This window comes from Vipera ursinii (assembly GCF_947247035.1).
Source record: "Vipera ursinii genome assembly, chromosome: 2".
NCBI classification, from domain to species: Eukaryota; Metazoa; Chordata; class Lepidosauria; order Squamata; family Viperidae; genus Vipera; species Vipera ursinii.
The window spans coordinates 23,290,152-23,306,153 of NC_139513.1; the positions used below are offsets into that span (position 1 = coordinate 23,290,152).

A 16,002-nucleotide genomic window follows, 5' to 3' on the forward strand; every position below is an offset into this window, starting at 1 on the left:
CATAGCATATTATTCTAGAACTTGGCTGAAAGAAATTATGCACAAATAGATAAGGAAGCCTTAGCCATAGTGGTTGGGATCAAAAGAATTCCATGATTATTTATATGGAAGAAGCTTTACTGTGTTCACTGACCACAAACCTCTCTTGGGCTTATTCACAACAGATAAGCAAACGTCCCACATACTATCACCTAGGATGCTCAGGTGGTCCATATTTTTGTCTGCTTATAATTTCAAGATGATTCACAAACCTGGAAAGGAAATGGGCCATGCAGATGGCCTCAGTAGGCTACCCTTAGTGAGTATAGATCCTGATCCAGCCCCTGCTGCACAAATACTGTCCATACAGGAGTTACTTGAATTCCCCCTCCATGCTGGGGACATTGCTGCTGAAACTGCTACAGATAAAGTTCTTAGCAGAGTACTGTCTTGGGTATTCACAGGATGGCAAGACAAAAGTCCAGGCCCTGAATTCCAGGGCTATTTTATCAGAAGGCATGATTTATCTGCACACAAAGGATGTTTACTATGGGGAAATAGGGTCATTATACCCTCAGTCTTGAGAGATAGGGTACTACAGTCCCTACATAAGGGAGACCCTGGTATAGTGCGCATGAAAGCATTAGCTAGAAGCTACCTGTGGTGGCCTGGGTTAGACAAGGCTGTTAAGGAGTAGGTACATGGATGCTATATTTGCCAAAGATCTATACCTGAAATGCCTCAGACACCTGTCCATAGATGGGAGGCAACTCACATGCCCTGGTCCAGGGTTCATATTGATTACGCTGGGCCCTTTCAAGGACAGCTTTTCTTAGTTGTAGTGGATAGCCACTCAAAATTGCCTAGCACATTGATTGTGCTTCCTAGTTTGTAAGCCGCCCTGAGTCTTTGGAGAAGGGCAGGATATAAATGGGATTTTTTTAAAAAAAATGGCTGGAAGTAGTTCCAGTCCCCAATATGACTACTGCTAGGACCATCCAGGTGCTGAGGAAACTTTTTGCTACACATGGGCTACCTGATGTTGTGGTTTCAGATAATGGGGCTCAATTTACTGCTGCTGAGTTTCAGGCTTTCCTCAGAGCAAACATGATCAGACATGCCACATCCGCGCCCTTCCACCCATCGTCGAATGGACAAGCAGAACGCATGGTGAGAACGACCAAAGACACACTCAAGCGCATCATCACAGGTGACTGGCACCACAGACTAGCAGACTTTTTACTTTGTTAACACTCCACACCTTGTACAACCACAGGGAAAAGTCCTGCGGAGCTTCGCTGGGGCAGACACCTCATCACTAAGCTGGACAGACTTCATCCAGACAGAGTGGCGTCGGATGCTGCTCAACCCAAACCCCCAAGGGGGCTACAACCTGGTGACTTGGTCTGGGCCAGAAATTATGGGCCGGGACACTTGTGGGTTCTGGGGAAGGTGGTTGACAAATCAGGGCCCCTATCATACACAGTAGGGGTGGACGGAGGGCGTCTGGTAAGATGGCATGTGGACCGACTAAGGAAAAGATTTCCAGAATGGTCACTAAGTGAGTTTGGAGGTACTAGTCCCTCTCGTAGTTCTCAAGCTGGCACACAGGCTAGCACTTATCATCCCTATCAGTACTTTCAGAACACAGAAGAATTCGAGCCTGAGGAGGACCAGGACAGCATGGAGTTGCAACATGGAACCCCTGATCAGTCGGATCAGCCCAACCTTAGTGACCGCTGTGCTAACTCTGCTCCTAGTTTTGACTCTGGAGTGGGCCTACCGGGCAAGGTCAGCAACAGCAATCCTCCAGCTTCAGATTCTCCAGCACAGGAAAGCTTGAACTCTCATGGCATGCCTGATAAGTTGGTAGACCACAAAGTGGGGGAATCTCAAAGATGTTCCTCACGGCCTCATAGGCCACCTGCACACCTTGCTGACTACGTTGTCAAATAAGACAAGTTTTGTGTTAAAGGATCACCAACTGTGGGCATGCCCATTGTTTTTTGGATTTTGTGAATCAACATGTAATAGGTTGTATTGCATTCTGAAAAGGGATTAACAGAAAGAAGTCTTTTCATTGAGACATTCTTTAATCTCTTGGGTCCTCTATGTACTATTAGGTAGTGCATCACTATTGGCAGAACAGTAAAACTGTCTTTAATCTCATTGGATGCAACCCTTACATTGCACGTCCAAGAAAGTCGCGTTTGGAATCTATTACCTTGAATGGGGTCAATCATTCAAATTAACATTGGAGGTTGGGAGTGAAAGGCATAAGCCCTTAATATCATAGGGTTATACTGTCTGTTCCTTAAAAGGGGAAGGAGTGTTATGTATTGAGCTTTTGGGGAAAACTTAGTCACATGTCTACTGGGAACTAACGGTTCTCCAGCAACATGGATTGGACTCTAACACTCCAGGCTGTAGCCAAAGTGGCGGGAATAATGGGTTCAATCTGATTGGTTGTGTAAAGAATAAGAGAGTATATAAAGAGTGCATGAACACCCTAACCCCTCAGTACAGTTATGGTTATTAATAAAACAACTTTTCTTCTGTACTCATCTGCCTGGCTCATCTGAACCCGAAACATAACAGTGCTCATCAGCGTTTCAAGCCCATTGAGCCAGTACTGTCCAAAGACATTTCTGCGGTCAAGTGGCCAGCATGGTGTCACAGAGCACCATTACGCTCTCACTGAAGTGGTACTTAATTTATCTATTGGCATTTGCATGCTTTCAAACTGCTATGTTGGCAAGAGGTGACGCAAGGACAGGAGCTCATCACATCGCAGGGCAACTGGGTCTTGAATCTGGGCTGACAGTTTTCCATCTGACAAGCCTAACATCTTAACCACTGAGCCACCATCCTGCTCTATAACTAGGTATGATAATATGTAAGTCAGAGCTGAAGAAGCTTCTTGGAAGAGAAGGAAAATGTCTCCAAAGAAAAACAAGAAAGTCCAGCTGCCTCTTGAAAAAGCACCTTTGTGACATCCATGGAGCACACACAGAATAGATATCTCTCTCCTTCCTCCTCACCTCTCATGGGAAATGTACCTTTTCTCCCTGCTTTGCATGAGCACCTGCCTTGCACGCAGAATCCACCAGGGGCTCCTCTGCAAAGAGAAGGCAACACAATGGCCTTCCATCATTGAGCCACTGGAGGGCGAACACCACACAGTGCTTTCCAGAGGGGAGATTGAAAGGCATTGACATCAACGGGTCTTGCCTCTTTAGGATGCTGTATTCACTCTCTTGAGCATTTGAGCTACGCAGAACTCTTGAAGGAAAGAGATCCAGAAAGGGCCAGGGTAAGTGGCCAGATTCTTCTAGTGCAAACTGAACTGAAGAAGGAAGAGATGAATCCCAAGTTCTCGTCTTAGCAATAAATAAGAAGGAACTAAGTCATTAAGGAAAGAAAGTAAAATGTCACTCAATCCAGACAAAAGAAATTGGACAAGAGCTGATATGAAAGCTCTCTCCAAATCCCATCACCAGGCTTGAAAATCAACAAGAATAACTGTCATCTGATGAATCAGCAAAAAGCAAGGATATTTTTGGAGGGAAAGGATCCTGAAGTACACACACTTTTTGAATTCCTCTTCATCTAGAGTTGGCAGCTGGCAGCTTCCGTCCCTCTGGCTAGTGCCAGCCAGCCTAGTCGAGAAGGACTTAGGTAAGTACAGATGAGCGTGGATGTGCGTGTACATGTGAAAAAGAACAAATATATATGTTGTACCAGTAAACGTCTGTTATTTTAAATTCACTGAGTCTCCCTGTATTTTAAAGAACCATTTGTGCCTCAGTGTGTGGGTGAAAATGTGGCTATTTTCCAGAGCTGTGAGAGTGAGTGACCATAAACTTAAATACAGCACTCTACGGAAGTATAACATTGCCTAAAGCACGTTGAGAAGGCTTCCCGATCAAGGGAAACGTGAGCGCCCCCTCCTGCCCCCGCATGGGAAACGCTCCGTCTCTCCTTGTTCCAGGAGCGCTTTCCGTTCACAGAAAATCCACCAGAGGGCGGCCTCTGCAGAGAAAGGAACTCCACGCACTTCAGCGTTGGGCCGTTGAGGCCGGTTGGGAAGGAAGTGACATCAGTAAGCCTTGCCTTTCTAGGATGCTGGACTCGCTCTCTTTAACCCTTTGAACTTCGCAGGCGGTTGAAAAGGCTGCAAGAAAGTCTTGAAGGAAAGAGGCACAGGTGACAAAGGAGGTTGTTTGTCTGTGTTTGTGTGTATGTTTGTCTCTGTGTGTGCTGGTCTAGACCACGTACGGTGCCCTCAGGAAGAAATCCAGATGCCAGAAAGGAAAGGAGGGGATCTAGATCGTCCTTCACGCCCTATTTCCTGGGTAGGGGGAGAGCTTGCATGGCAAATCTCAAGGAGGAAATAAGAAAAGGTTTGAAAATGCAAAAGATTATGCCTAGGTTCTCACTCTGTGCTGGATGACAGTAAACTAGGTTTTACTCCTCTGCAGCTCAATTTGTTTTAAGAGGGTAAACAGATGATTATGTTAAGCTTTATGTATTTAAGCCTTTGTGTTTCATGTGAACTGAGCCCCTGGATCTGATTGACCCTTTTGTGCTTAGGACACATTGTGTGAACCTGCCTTCCTGTGTGAAGGAAGAGAAATGGAACATCCTAATCCAGGGTCAATTGAATGGCATTATATTTTTTGTGAACTGAATTTTCATGCTTTGTTAACCTGTTCTGAGTTTTTGTATGCTGCGTGAACCCTGCTGATAGGTAAATGTAGATCTATATTTTTAAAAAGCAAGTCTTTCCTTGTGAGTAAAACAAATATAGAAATGATCCAAAATGCCAAATACACTGAATCTTCTTGATTGATGTCATCAGTTTACCAGGCCAGAAAAATACTTCCTTCTATAGGGATGAATGAAGTATTTTTCTGGCCTGGGATGAATAGGGGACGTGGTGGCTCAGTGGGTTAGGACGCTGAACTTGTCAATCGGAAGGTCGGCAGTTTGGCGGGTCGAATCCCGAGTGCCGCGTAGCAGAGTGAGCGCCTGTTACTCGTCCCAGCTTCTGCCCACCTAGCAGTTCGAAAGCACGTAAAAATGCAAGTAGAAAAATAGGGACCACTCCGGTGGGAAGGTAACAGCGTTCCGTGCGCCTTTGGAGTCTAGTCATGCCGGCCACATGACCACGGAGACGTCCTCGGACAAGCGCTGGCTCTTCGGCTATGAAACGGAGATGAGCACCGGCCCCTAGAGTCGGAAAACGACTAGCACGCATGTGCGGGGGAACCTTTACCTTTACCTTATAGGGATGAATATCGGATGAAGGATCCAATCCACTACTTTCTAGTTGTTGGAATTTATTTTCTATCAGAGAATTGCAAAAGGAAGTCATTTCTTCGTCTTCTTTAGAGACAAAGTTATCTCTTTGGCAAAGAGGGTTAATGGCTTGTTCTGATTCCCATGGCTAGATGAACATTGCTATGAATGAAAAAGAATTTGGTTTCCTTGAACTCATTTGGATTTGTGTTACAGGACGGAGAAAGAATGGCGAGCCTTCCTTTAGCAAGTGGGGGAACTGGAAAAGGCCCTTCCATTGTTCAGTCTGGAATCGGTGAGGAGATCTGGGCAAGAACTGGCCAGAAGATCCTGGACGATGGAACCATCCTTTCACCCCTTCAGTCCTGGAATTTTAGGAGCATCCGGCATCAGGAGGATGAGGGTCCCCGAGGACTTTGCAGCCGACTGCACTACTTTTCTAGCCAATGGTTGAGACCGGAAAAGCAGACAAAGGCGCAGATGCTGGACCTGGTTGTTCTGGAGCGGTTCCTGGCGCTTCTGCCCCTGCAGATGCAGAGCTGGGTGCGGGAGTGTGGAGCAGAGAGCAGCTCCCAGGCGGTGGCCCTGGTGGAAGGCTTCCTCCTGAGCCAGGCGGAGGAGAAGAAGGAGCAGGCTGAGTTGCAGGTGAGAGGATTTCCTCTCGGGAGCCCAGAAGGACTTGAATATAATAAGTTCAAATTTTTCTTTCCTTTTAAAAATATCATTAAGCTTATCAAGATATAAAACACAAAAAAAATGAAAATAGTAGGAACTGGTGGGAATTGAAGAGAAAGACGTATAGGGTAAAGGGGGAAAAAGGAAAATGATTGACTCCTGACTCTTTAGTGCAGTCAAATAAAATGGTAACATTACAGCCTCCGACCTCTACTTTTACATCCTTAATGTGTACTAGAACTAGCCATTCTATAACAAGAAACTCTAAATTTCATTTTTTTTAATGCCAAGAAAAAAATCCAGAAGTGATTTCCAAGTAGAAACAAGGTTGGATGTGTTCTTTTCTTTAACTAAAGCAGTTAATTTTGCCGTCTCTGCTAGTTCCATGAGTTTTTCCAGCAACTTCTCCATTATGGCAATTAACGTATCCTTCCGTTTTTGTGCAAAAAGCATTCTTAATGCTCTCAACATATAAAACAGCAAAGATTGAGATTGTTTCTCAATCTCTTTGTCTGTTAAAGTCCCTGGTTTTGTTTTTATACCCACTTTGAGAATCTTCTGCAGTAAAATATAAATCTTACACCAGTATTTCTTTGGTTTGTCCACCAAAATGGAAAAGGGTTTCTTGTTTACATTACGTTTTCACCCAAATATCTTCCTGTTGTTCAGGCATTATATTATACACAAAATTCTTTGCCATTCGATCAATATATTCAAATTCTTAATACCTCCTTACCAGAGTTCCCTGGCATTCATACTATGTGGAGATGCTTCACTAATCTTTTTATAGTTGCTTATCCTTTCTAGAAGAAAGATTTTGCAGAGCCCTTTATTTCTTACTTCCCAGCCTAATTGATCGATACTGAGTGCTTTGCAGTAAAAAACCACTTCATGACGTTTGATAACCATTAATTCTTTTCTCCTTCATACTATGTCAAGTCCTTTACAATGGACATCAGAGATCCTGAAAGAATGAGGCATCCTTCAAATCTCCCTCAAGAACTGTTTCTCAGGAGGATCTCTGAGGAAGATCCAAATCAGGACACCTCAAGAGGTAATAGTGAGGTCCTTTCATTCCTCTGATAAATCCTAACTTTCTTATCTTTTGTGTTTTCCCTTCTATAGCATTTCATTAATTATGCTTCTTGAAATTCTATCTCCCTCACAGGGAAGAATAGAAGGAAGTTGACACTTTCTTTTGGGGGAGCGGAAACCGTGATTGAACCTCCAGCTCAGGTGAGAGAAATACATTCATTTACTAGATTTGTATTTTCCTTTTCTCTCGGGAAATCAGCTGATGTACATAGTAGAGGTAGTCCTTGATTTATGACCACAATTGAAACCCAAATTTTTGTTGCTAAACAACACATTTGTTAAGTGACCTTTGCCCCATTTTATGACCTTTCTTGCCACATGTGTTAAGTCAATGACTGCAGTTGTTAAGTTTGTAATAAGTGAATCTGGCTTCCCTACTGACTTTGCTCTGAGACCTTCACAAAAGGTGATCACGTGACCCAAGGACCCTGGAACCGTCATAAATATGAGTCAGTTGCCAAGCATCCGAATTTTGGTCATGTGGCTAAGGGGATGCTGCAGCAGTCGTAAGTGTGAAAACTGGGCATAAGTCATTTTCCCCAGTACCGTTGTAACTTTGAACAGTCACTAAAAACTGTTGTAAGTAGAGGACTATCTCTACTGTCTTCTTCCATTGTCCCCTCTGCTTTTGATTGGGGATTTTTTAAGGATTTTTTTTTAAGACTACTACTTTAAAAACAAAACTCTTTCCCCTAATTATTCTCCCAACTTTTCAGTAAATAATGTTTTACAGATATTTTCAAAGCACCCATTCTTTCTTTAATTCTTTGAGTTGCATTTGTGCAAGGATCCTCAAAAGTATTTTATATTCACACCGGGATATTAACATTTTTAAAAGCTTTATTTACAATCATTGATAAGAAAATAAGTGATTAAGAAGAAAGATTTTTAAAATCCCAGGACAGTGACCGTATAGAAATGCCTCCAAGTAAAAATTGTTCTGAAAGAGCACATAATCAAGGCCCTGTTGGCTTGCAAAATACCTTTTAATCCCCTGACTCTTGCCTGGATTTGGAGGCCAAACCATCCAGCTTTGCAAAGGCTAAGAAATGCCTTCCTCAAAAAATGTTCTCCATTTTCTTATTTACTGTCGAGTCAATGGCTCAGACTACTAGCAGTTTCCTTGCAATCGGAGGAGGGGCAGAGTCTCTGGATATTGATGGCACACAACACAGATCCATGGCTGATCTCTCCCAGCTCTTTCATGAAGGTGTTGAGGATGAATAGGATTGCTTCTTCTTAGCCACTTCATAAAATTCTACGAAGAATCCCTTTCCCTACAGAGACATTGGTGCCTTTAAACCCAGGACAAGTTAGTGTCACTGATTGGTGGGTTTTCCAAGGGCCACAGGCTAATTGATTTTCTCCGGACTGAGTGCCTTTTGATTGAGGATGGATGAATTGATCCTGGCTGTCCGGCTGGATATTTGGTAAATCCAGAAGGATCCTGAGGTTGATCCAGAAGGAAATTGGGGTTACTTAACTGAATGGCACTGAAAGTCCTACAAAATCATTCAAGTTGGTGAAACCTGTCTAAAACAAGACAGGAATGCCCCCTATCACCATTGTTGTTTGTTTTAACGTTAGAGATTTTATTAATTAAAATTCGAGAGTCCTCTATGATAAAGGGAATTAAAATAAAACAGAATGATTATAGATTGGGAGCTTTTGCTGATGACTTGGTTGTGACATTATCTCAACCGATACAATCGGTTATAGATTTGATGGAAATTATAACTCAGTATGGAAAGGTTTCTGGGTTTAAGGTAAATAGTAATAAGACCAAGATATTGTCCAAGAATATGTCTATGAGTGAAAGGGAAATGTTAACCAAATTAACAGGTTTTGAAATAGTAAAAAAGGTTAAGTATTTGGGAGTGTATATTGCAGCTTCAAATGCCAAATTATATAAGAATAACTATGAAGCACTATGGTTGAAGGTACAAAAGGATTTAAATAATTGGAAAAAATTACAATTATCTCTATTGGGAAGAATCGCAGCTGTTAAAATGAATGTCCTGCCAAAGTTTCTTTTTTTGTTCCAAATGATACCTATATTGAAAAAGGATGCCAACCTTGATGAATGGCAGAAGGGTATTAATAAATTTATCTGGGCGGGGGAAAAACCAAGAGTCAAATTTAAGATTTTGGAAGATGCTAGGGAAAGAGGGGGACTCAAGGCGCCTAACTTGAAATTGTATTATGATGCGGTGGTCTTGACATGGGTTAGTGATTGGCTTAATTTAACTAATAAAAGAATACTTCACCTTGAGGGTTGGGACTTGGTATATGGATGGCATGCATATTTGCTTTATGATAAAAAGGTGGACAGGGTTTTTAAATCTCATATTCTTAGAAGTGCCTTGCTGCGTGTCTGGAAAAAGTATTATTATAAGTTAAATTATAAAATACCAATTTGGGGAATTCCCGGGCACGCGATAGAGGGCGTATCTATGGGAGTAAGTTTGGATATGTTTTCCTATAAGGAATTACTTAGATTGGAAGGGAATAATTGGCAACTTAAATCATTAGATGAGTTAAAACATGAAAACATAAGTTACTCTTGGTTTCAATATACCCAATTGAAAGCCAGGTGGAAGCTGGATCAGAAGGTTGGCATCACAACTACAGATGAAAACTTAGTAAAACAAATTAGAGATTAGAGATATTTGGGAGGTAATCTGGGTTAGAAATGTTAAATTTACTCAGGCTCAAATTTAAGAGAAAATTTTTATAAAATGTTTTATAGATGGCATTTGGATCCCAAAAAGTTGTCTAACATGTATCCTAACATACAGTCTAAATGCTGGAGATGTGGTAGTTTAGATGCCACCTACTTTCATATGTGGTGGGCTTGTAGAAATATAAAAGCTTTTTGGATTAAAATTTGGTGGAACATTCAAAAGATTTTTAAGAGAAAGATAAAGTTTTCTCCACAATTGTTTTTATTGGGTATTGTTGTAGATTGTAATACTAAAGAAACCAATCTGATGTTGAATTTGATAACAGCAGCACGGTTACTGGTGGGACAATATTGGAAGAAGGATAGTTTGCCTACTATAGAAGAATGGGTGTTTAAAGTTTCGAATCTTGCAGAAATGTCTAAGATTTTTGCTTATTAGAAGGATCATTCACAAGAAAGATATATTTCAGTTTGGAGAAGATGGATAGATTATATTCAGAATAAATATGGGACTAAAAAGTTTCACTTAGCTTATGAGTAGATTTTAGAGGGATATTGTTTTATTTATTATAGAGGAATTTGTATTAGTTTTTTTAGATATAATATATATTGTATTATTACTATTATTATTTTAGTATTAGTATTGATTATATTCTTGTTTAAGTTATTATGTTTTTAACAATTTGAATGTATTTATGTTAAAGGGGAGTTAAAGCACATTATGAATTTGGTTAATTTTATAATGGATAATTTGAGTTAGAATATGATTATTATATCTATAACCCTGTATTTGGGGTGGGTGGGTTATTTATTTATTTATTTATTTATTTAAATTCCATTTATATCCCGCCCTTCTCCGAAGACTCAGGGCGGCTTACAAGCTTAGCAGTAGCCTTCATTCTATGTATATGTCTGCTTATTAGGCCTTTCACACACACCCCTAAGTGGCATTATTACAAAGTCAGCTTAATTGCCCTCAACAATCTGGGTCCTCATTTTACCTACCTTGGAAGGATGGAAGGCTGAGTCAACCTTGAGCCTGGTGGGATGCGAACCGGCACTAATTGCAGGCAGCTGGTGTTACTTATGAGGATATGTATTGTAAAAAATTTTTAAAACTCTTTAATAAAAGAAAAATAAAACATTTCTTCAATCAAAAGCATTTTTTTCTGTCCTAAACTCACCTAAACTATGGAATCCTACTAAACATAGCCAATTACCTTAGTGCATAGCTTTGCTATAGTCCCTCCTCAATCTGTTCTGTACTTTTTTGCCTTTCAGGAGGGTCTTCTGCCCTTTGAGGAGGTGGCTGTGTATTTCTCAGAGGAGGAATGGTCTCTGCTGGATCCTCACCAAAAAACCCTGCATTGGGAAGTCATGCTGGACAATTATAAGAACGTGGCCTCTCTTGGTAAGGGTTTCCTATTCTGCAGTCAGACAGTTCAGGAAGACACTTTGTACTCAGATGCCACAGATTACTTCTTATGAAGTCATCTCCAAATAGAACTCCTCTCTTCAGAAGGAGAAGGAAAAGCCGTGCTGTTCCACTGCTCCTAGGAAGGAAATAGGTCAATGGCATTCTGCTTAGATATATTCTATCCCATTTGTTTTTCTATTTCTATCTAAACATATTAGTGACAAAGTAATTCCTTGGTTTGCAGTAATACCAAACGTCATCAAACAGTTTTCAGCTATTTTGGCGCAGGAATTCTAAGCAGGGACTTACTATGCAGTATACATCCAGTCATAGTCATATCTGTCCATTCTCGTAGGTACAAAGGAATAATTCCCCATCTCAGCTAGGCATAGTTACGGATGCCAATCGATGCTTGCATGATGCTTGATTAGACAAGGGCTTTAACCATGCTGGCACATAGCCAGGGCATTCTGTAATAAACTTTGAAGCTCCTCCCACTGACTAGATAAGATATAGGACTGACTAACAACTAGACTACATTTCCCAGAGGCCATCTCTTAAGGAGACAGCGTTTAACCCTTTAAATGCTAAATGCTCTAACGCAGTTCTTAATTCCTAAGCTAGCTATATAATGGACCAGAGTTACATACTGGTCCAGCACAGCCTTTTACAAGTTTTTATGCCTCACGAATAGTAATATTATCATTTCTATACCAAACCGTTATAATTATACAAATATACAATATATTGGAATCTGGCAAAATACCTGAAGGCAATTACAGGTAGTCTTCAAGTTACAAATATAATGGAGCCTGCCCATTTCATTCATAACTCAAAAATTCATGGGAATAAATCTTGTACCTCGAAGAAGATTACCTCCTGCTTTCACCCACATATTTGCTAGTTGAATGCATGGGCAAATAGGCGGTTCATTATTTGCACATGAGGTATCTCGGTGGGGACGGCCATAGAGGGCCTAGTGATGGAACAGGCCCCCAAGGCCTCCACGATTCACAAAGATATCTCATGCTTCCCCCTCCATTTCTGCCATGGCAGATTGACCTACCTTGAAAGGATCCATCTCTTCTTTGCCGGGTTCCTGCTTTTCTGGCGTAGGAGGGTCAACGGAAGCTCCTATGTACTGTAATATCATGCGAGTTCAGGCACCCATCCTCTTTCGCAGAGAATGAGTGCCTGAACTCTCATGATGCTTGTTATGCCTATCTCCTGCTCCCCCCCACCCCGAACACAAGCCACATGGCCACCGCCCTTGGTTTCTGTTCTGCCAGTGGAGTCCTGTAGATCAGACGCATCCCCTGGCCTCCTTTCCGGGCAACAGCAGCCTGGAAAAGGCCTCCGAATCCCGGATTGGTCCTCCGGAGGCAATTGGAAGCCTCCTCCAGCTTCCGTTCCATTCTCTGTTGCAGAGAAAGAGGCCTAAACTCCCGTGAGATCATTTGTAATCTTGCGCTACATTCGAAATCAGTACTGTGAGATCTCACATCACTGATCTCATGTGATCTTACGTTACTTTAGTCTTCCATTTTCTACAAAAGAACCAAAGGCCTAGAACAGCCAAGAAACCAAAGGTGCATACCCACAGTCCTAGTGTCTAGGGAGACTGGGGTGTAGGGGGAGGAAATAGCTAGGGTGAATGTTGCAGTGCTACTGTGGTCATTCCTGAGGGTGAATGACTGCCGTAGTGTGGAAACATTCGTAATTTCAGGAGTTTTTCATAAACAGTACTGGGTGATTATCGTGTAGAAATTAAATAAATAAATAAATAAATAAATAAAATAAATTCGAACGTTCACTAAGGGAAGGTTCATAACTCGGGGATTATCTGATTTTTGACAGAGTGATCATTTCTCCTAACATTTCTATCACTTTCATTTCTCTTTTCCTTTGAAGGTGATAATGAGAATGACAATAAAGTCGCTAGAGAACTAATGAAAGTGTTCAAACAAAGAGACGTAATGGAGAAGCCTGCAATTCAGACAAGATTCCAAAGGCAGGAAAGAAACACTTCAAATAATTGGAATAAGGAAAGCTCATTATCCATTGATGCTCAGATGCAGGATTTTATTGATCAACGAGGAAAAATAAAGAAAGAATACATTGGGAAAGGTTTAAGACTATTCAGAGACACAATAGATGTAAATGAGCACTATCTATCCCAAGTGAAAGGACAAGATTATATATGCAAAGACAAAGGAAAAGATTACAATTGGGCTTTCACACTTTCTCAAGAAAATGGGTCTGTTATGTCACAGAAAAGTTTTCACATGGGAGAGAAGCCAAATAAATGCACTGAGGATGGAAATAAGACTGTTTATAAAAAGATAAGCACAAGGGAGAAGCTATATAAATACAGGAAGTGTGGAAAGGGCTTCAGCAAACGAATGCATCTTACATCTCAGCAAAGGATCCATGTAGGAGAGAAGCCCTATAAATGCATGGAGTGTGGAAAGGGCATCAGGAGAAAAAGTGAACTTATATCCCATCAAATGATACACACAGGGGAGAAGCCCTATAAATGCATGGAGTGTGGAAAGGGCTTCAGGACGAAGTGGCAACTTACATCCCATCAAAGGATCCACACGGAGGAAAAGCCATATAAATGCACGGAGTGTGGAAAGGGCATCAGGAGAAACAGTGAACTTATATCCCATCAAATGATACACACAGGGGAGAAGCCCTATAAATGCATGGAGTGTGGAAAGAGCTTCAGGACAAGCAGTGAACTTACATCCCATCGAAGGATACACACAGGGGAGAGGCCATATAAATGCATGGAGTGTGGAAAGGATTTCAGAACAAGCTGTGAACTTACTTCCCATCTAAGGATCCACACAGGGGAAAAGCCATATAAATGCACAGAGTGTGGAAAGAGCTTCAGAACAAACAGTCAACTTACAGTCCATCAAAGGATCCAAACAGGAAAGAAGCCCTATAAATGCATGGAATGTGGAAAGGGCTTCAGTCAACACTATAAACTTACATCCCATCAAAGGATACACACAGGGGAGCAGCCCTATAACTGCATGGAGTGTGGAAAGGGCTTCAGGAGAAACAGTGAACTTATATCCCATCAAATGATACACACAGGGGAGAAGCCCTATAAATGCATGGAGTGTGGAAAGGGCTTCAGGACAAAGTGGGAACTTACATCCCATCAAAGGATCCACACGGTGGAAAAGCCATATAAATGCACGGACTGTGGAAAAGGCTTCAGAACAAACAGTCAACTTACAGTCCATCAAAGGATACACACAGGGGAGAAGCCCTATAAATGCATGGAGTGTGGAAAGGGCTTCAGGACAAAGTGGCAACTTACATCCCATCAAAGGATCCACACGGTGGAAAAGCCATATAAATGCACGGAGTGTGGAAAGGGCTTCAGAACAAACACTCATCTTACAATCCATCAAAGGATACACACAGGGGAGAAGCCCTATAAATGCAAGGAATGTGGAAAGGGCTTCAGTCAACACCATACACTTACATCCCATCAAAGGATACACACAGGGGAGAAGCCCTATAAATGCATGGAGTGTGGGAAGGATTTCAGAAGAAACAGTTATCTTACAGTCCATCAAAGGATACACACGGGAGAAGCCCTATAAATGCATGGAGTGTGGAAAGGGCTTCACCCGAAATAGTCATCTTATTTCCCATAAAAGAATCCACACGGAGCTCAATCTATGGATTTCCAATTTACACAGACTGAATTCTGAAAAGAAGGTTGGTGTTTTTTGTCTAGGCCTTCTAACGTAGAGGCCTAGAGAGATGAATTTAGTAATGAAAATAAAAACAATGGGATGTGCCATTATAATTATTATCTATAGGTTTTTGAATTTATGCATGTATAGGTTCATTTTATTTTATTTTTTCAGTAATGCGCTTCCTGCTCCCCAATTGACATGTTTCTGCCACTTGGTCATAGCTCTCAAAAGGATGTGAAGACATTCAAAAGGTGCTGCTTCCCCAAGCACAAATGAAAAAAATAAAAGAAAAATCAAATGTATACCCTTGGTGTAGAACTGGGGCACCCCAAATGTAATCAAATTTGCATTCTCAGTGTACAACTGAGACCTGAGTCAACCAGTATCTATGGAGAAAGAGGGAACATTATTCATTCCAAGGCCTGAAGATGTATGAGGGAATTGTCACATGCCCATCAATGTTTAGCATCTGGGTAGAACTGAAACGATGAAGAATTCCTCTCTCAAAAACGAAGCCAGAACGACCAGAAGCCCCACAAGTGATTGTGCAAATTATTTTCAAGCATTTTGCTATTCTAGAGTGTGATGAGGGCTGAGAAGAAGTCTAAATTTGATTTAAATAAAATTAAATATCAATGCTGTGGTTATGTTCGAGTCATGTATTATACTCATGTATTAAACTCTAGTTGCTTTAAAAATGTATTAACACATGAAAGCTTTTGGAAGGATTTGAGAAGCTCATGTTTGAAGCTTTTTATTTAATTGTCAATTCTGTGTCAAAATGACTGAAAAGAGCAGAGAGGTTAACTGAATTCTTTTTAACCCCTTTTTTTCTCTCCATCTACATTCTTTCTTTCACTAATTGTAGCTAAATCTCTCTTTTTTCCCCTCCTGCATTGTCACCTACAAATCCAGAACTGTAGTAGGTTAAATACGAGATAGTAGATATTAAGGGGAAAAGAGAGGAAGTATTTAATGTTATAAATTGAAGTTTGTACTAAAATTTTTGTATGTTATTGAACTATTGATTAACCCAGCTACCACATTGCTTTTTAAACGTTGTTGTTAGCTGCGAAGTCGTGTCTGACCCATCGCGACCCTATGGACAACGTTCCTCCAGGCCTTCC

At 41.2% G+C, this 16,002-nt stretch overlaps 2 protein-coding genes across 5 annotated transcripts in view; one reads left to right on the plus strand and one right to left on the minus strand.

Moving 5' to 3' along the window:
• Positions 1 to 16,002, plus strand: part of LOC310635846 (zinc finger protein 197-like) — a 97,965-nt gene that overhangs the window by 31,943 nt on the left and 50,020 nt on the right. Inside the window, exons 1-6 of one of the 4 annotated variants that reach the window (XR_014491541.1) lie at positions 5,416 to 5,925; positions 6,895 to 7,009; positions 7,124 to 7,191; positions 11,015 to 11,144; positions 13,062 to 14,894; positions 15,097 to 15,553. Coding sequence is in view for 3 of the 4 variants with exons in the window: in XM_083355151.1 (XP_083211277.1) it covers positions 5,449 to 5,925; positions 6,895 to 7,009; positions 7,124 to 7,191; positions 11,015 to 11,144; positions 13,062 to 14,776 (2,505 nt within the window). In the remaining variant the exon portion in view is untranslated. Of the gene's footprint in view, positions 1 to 5,415; positions 5,926 to 6,894; positions 7,010 to 7,123; positions 7,192 to 11,014; positions 11,145 to 13,061; positions 15,554 to 16,002 lie in introns of those variants that run through there. The other 3 variants (XM_083355151.1, XM_083355152.1, XM_083355153.1) reach the window with 3 other exon arrangements.
• The window catches only part of LOC310635849 (cholinesterase-like), a gene marked incomplete at its 5' end in the record, with an annotated part of 82,139 nt that continues 77,287 nt past the window's right edge, over positions 11,151 to 16,002 (minus strand). The window contains one exon of the mRNA XM_083355160.1: positions 11,151 to 11,286. The remainder of the gene's footprint in view (positions 11,287 to 16,002) is intronic.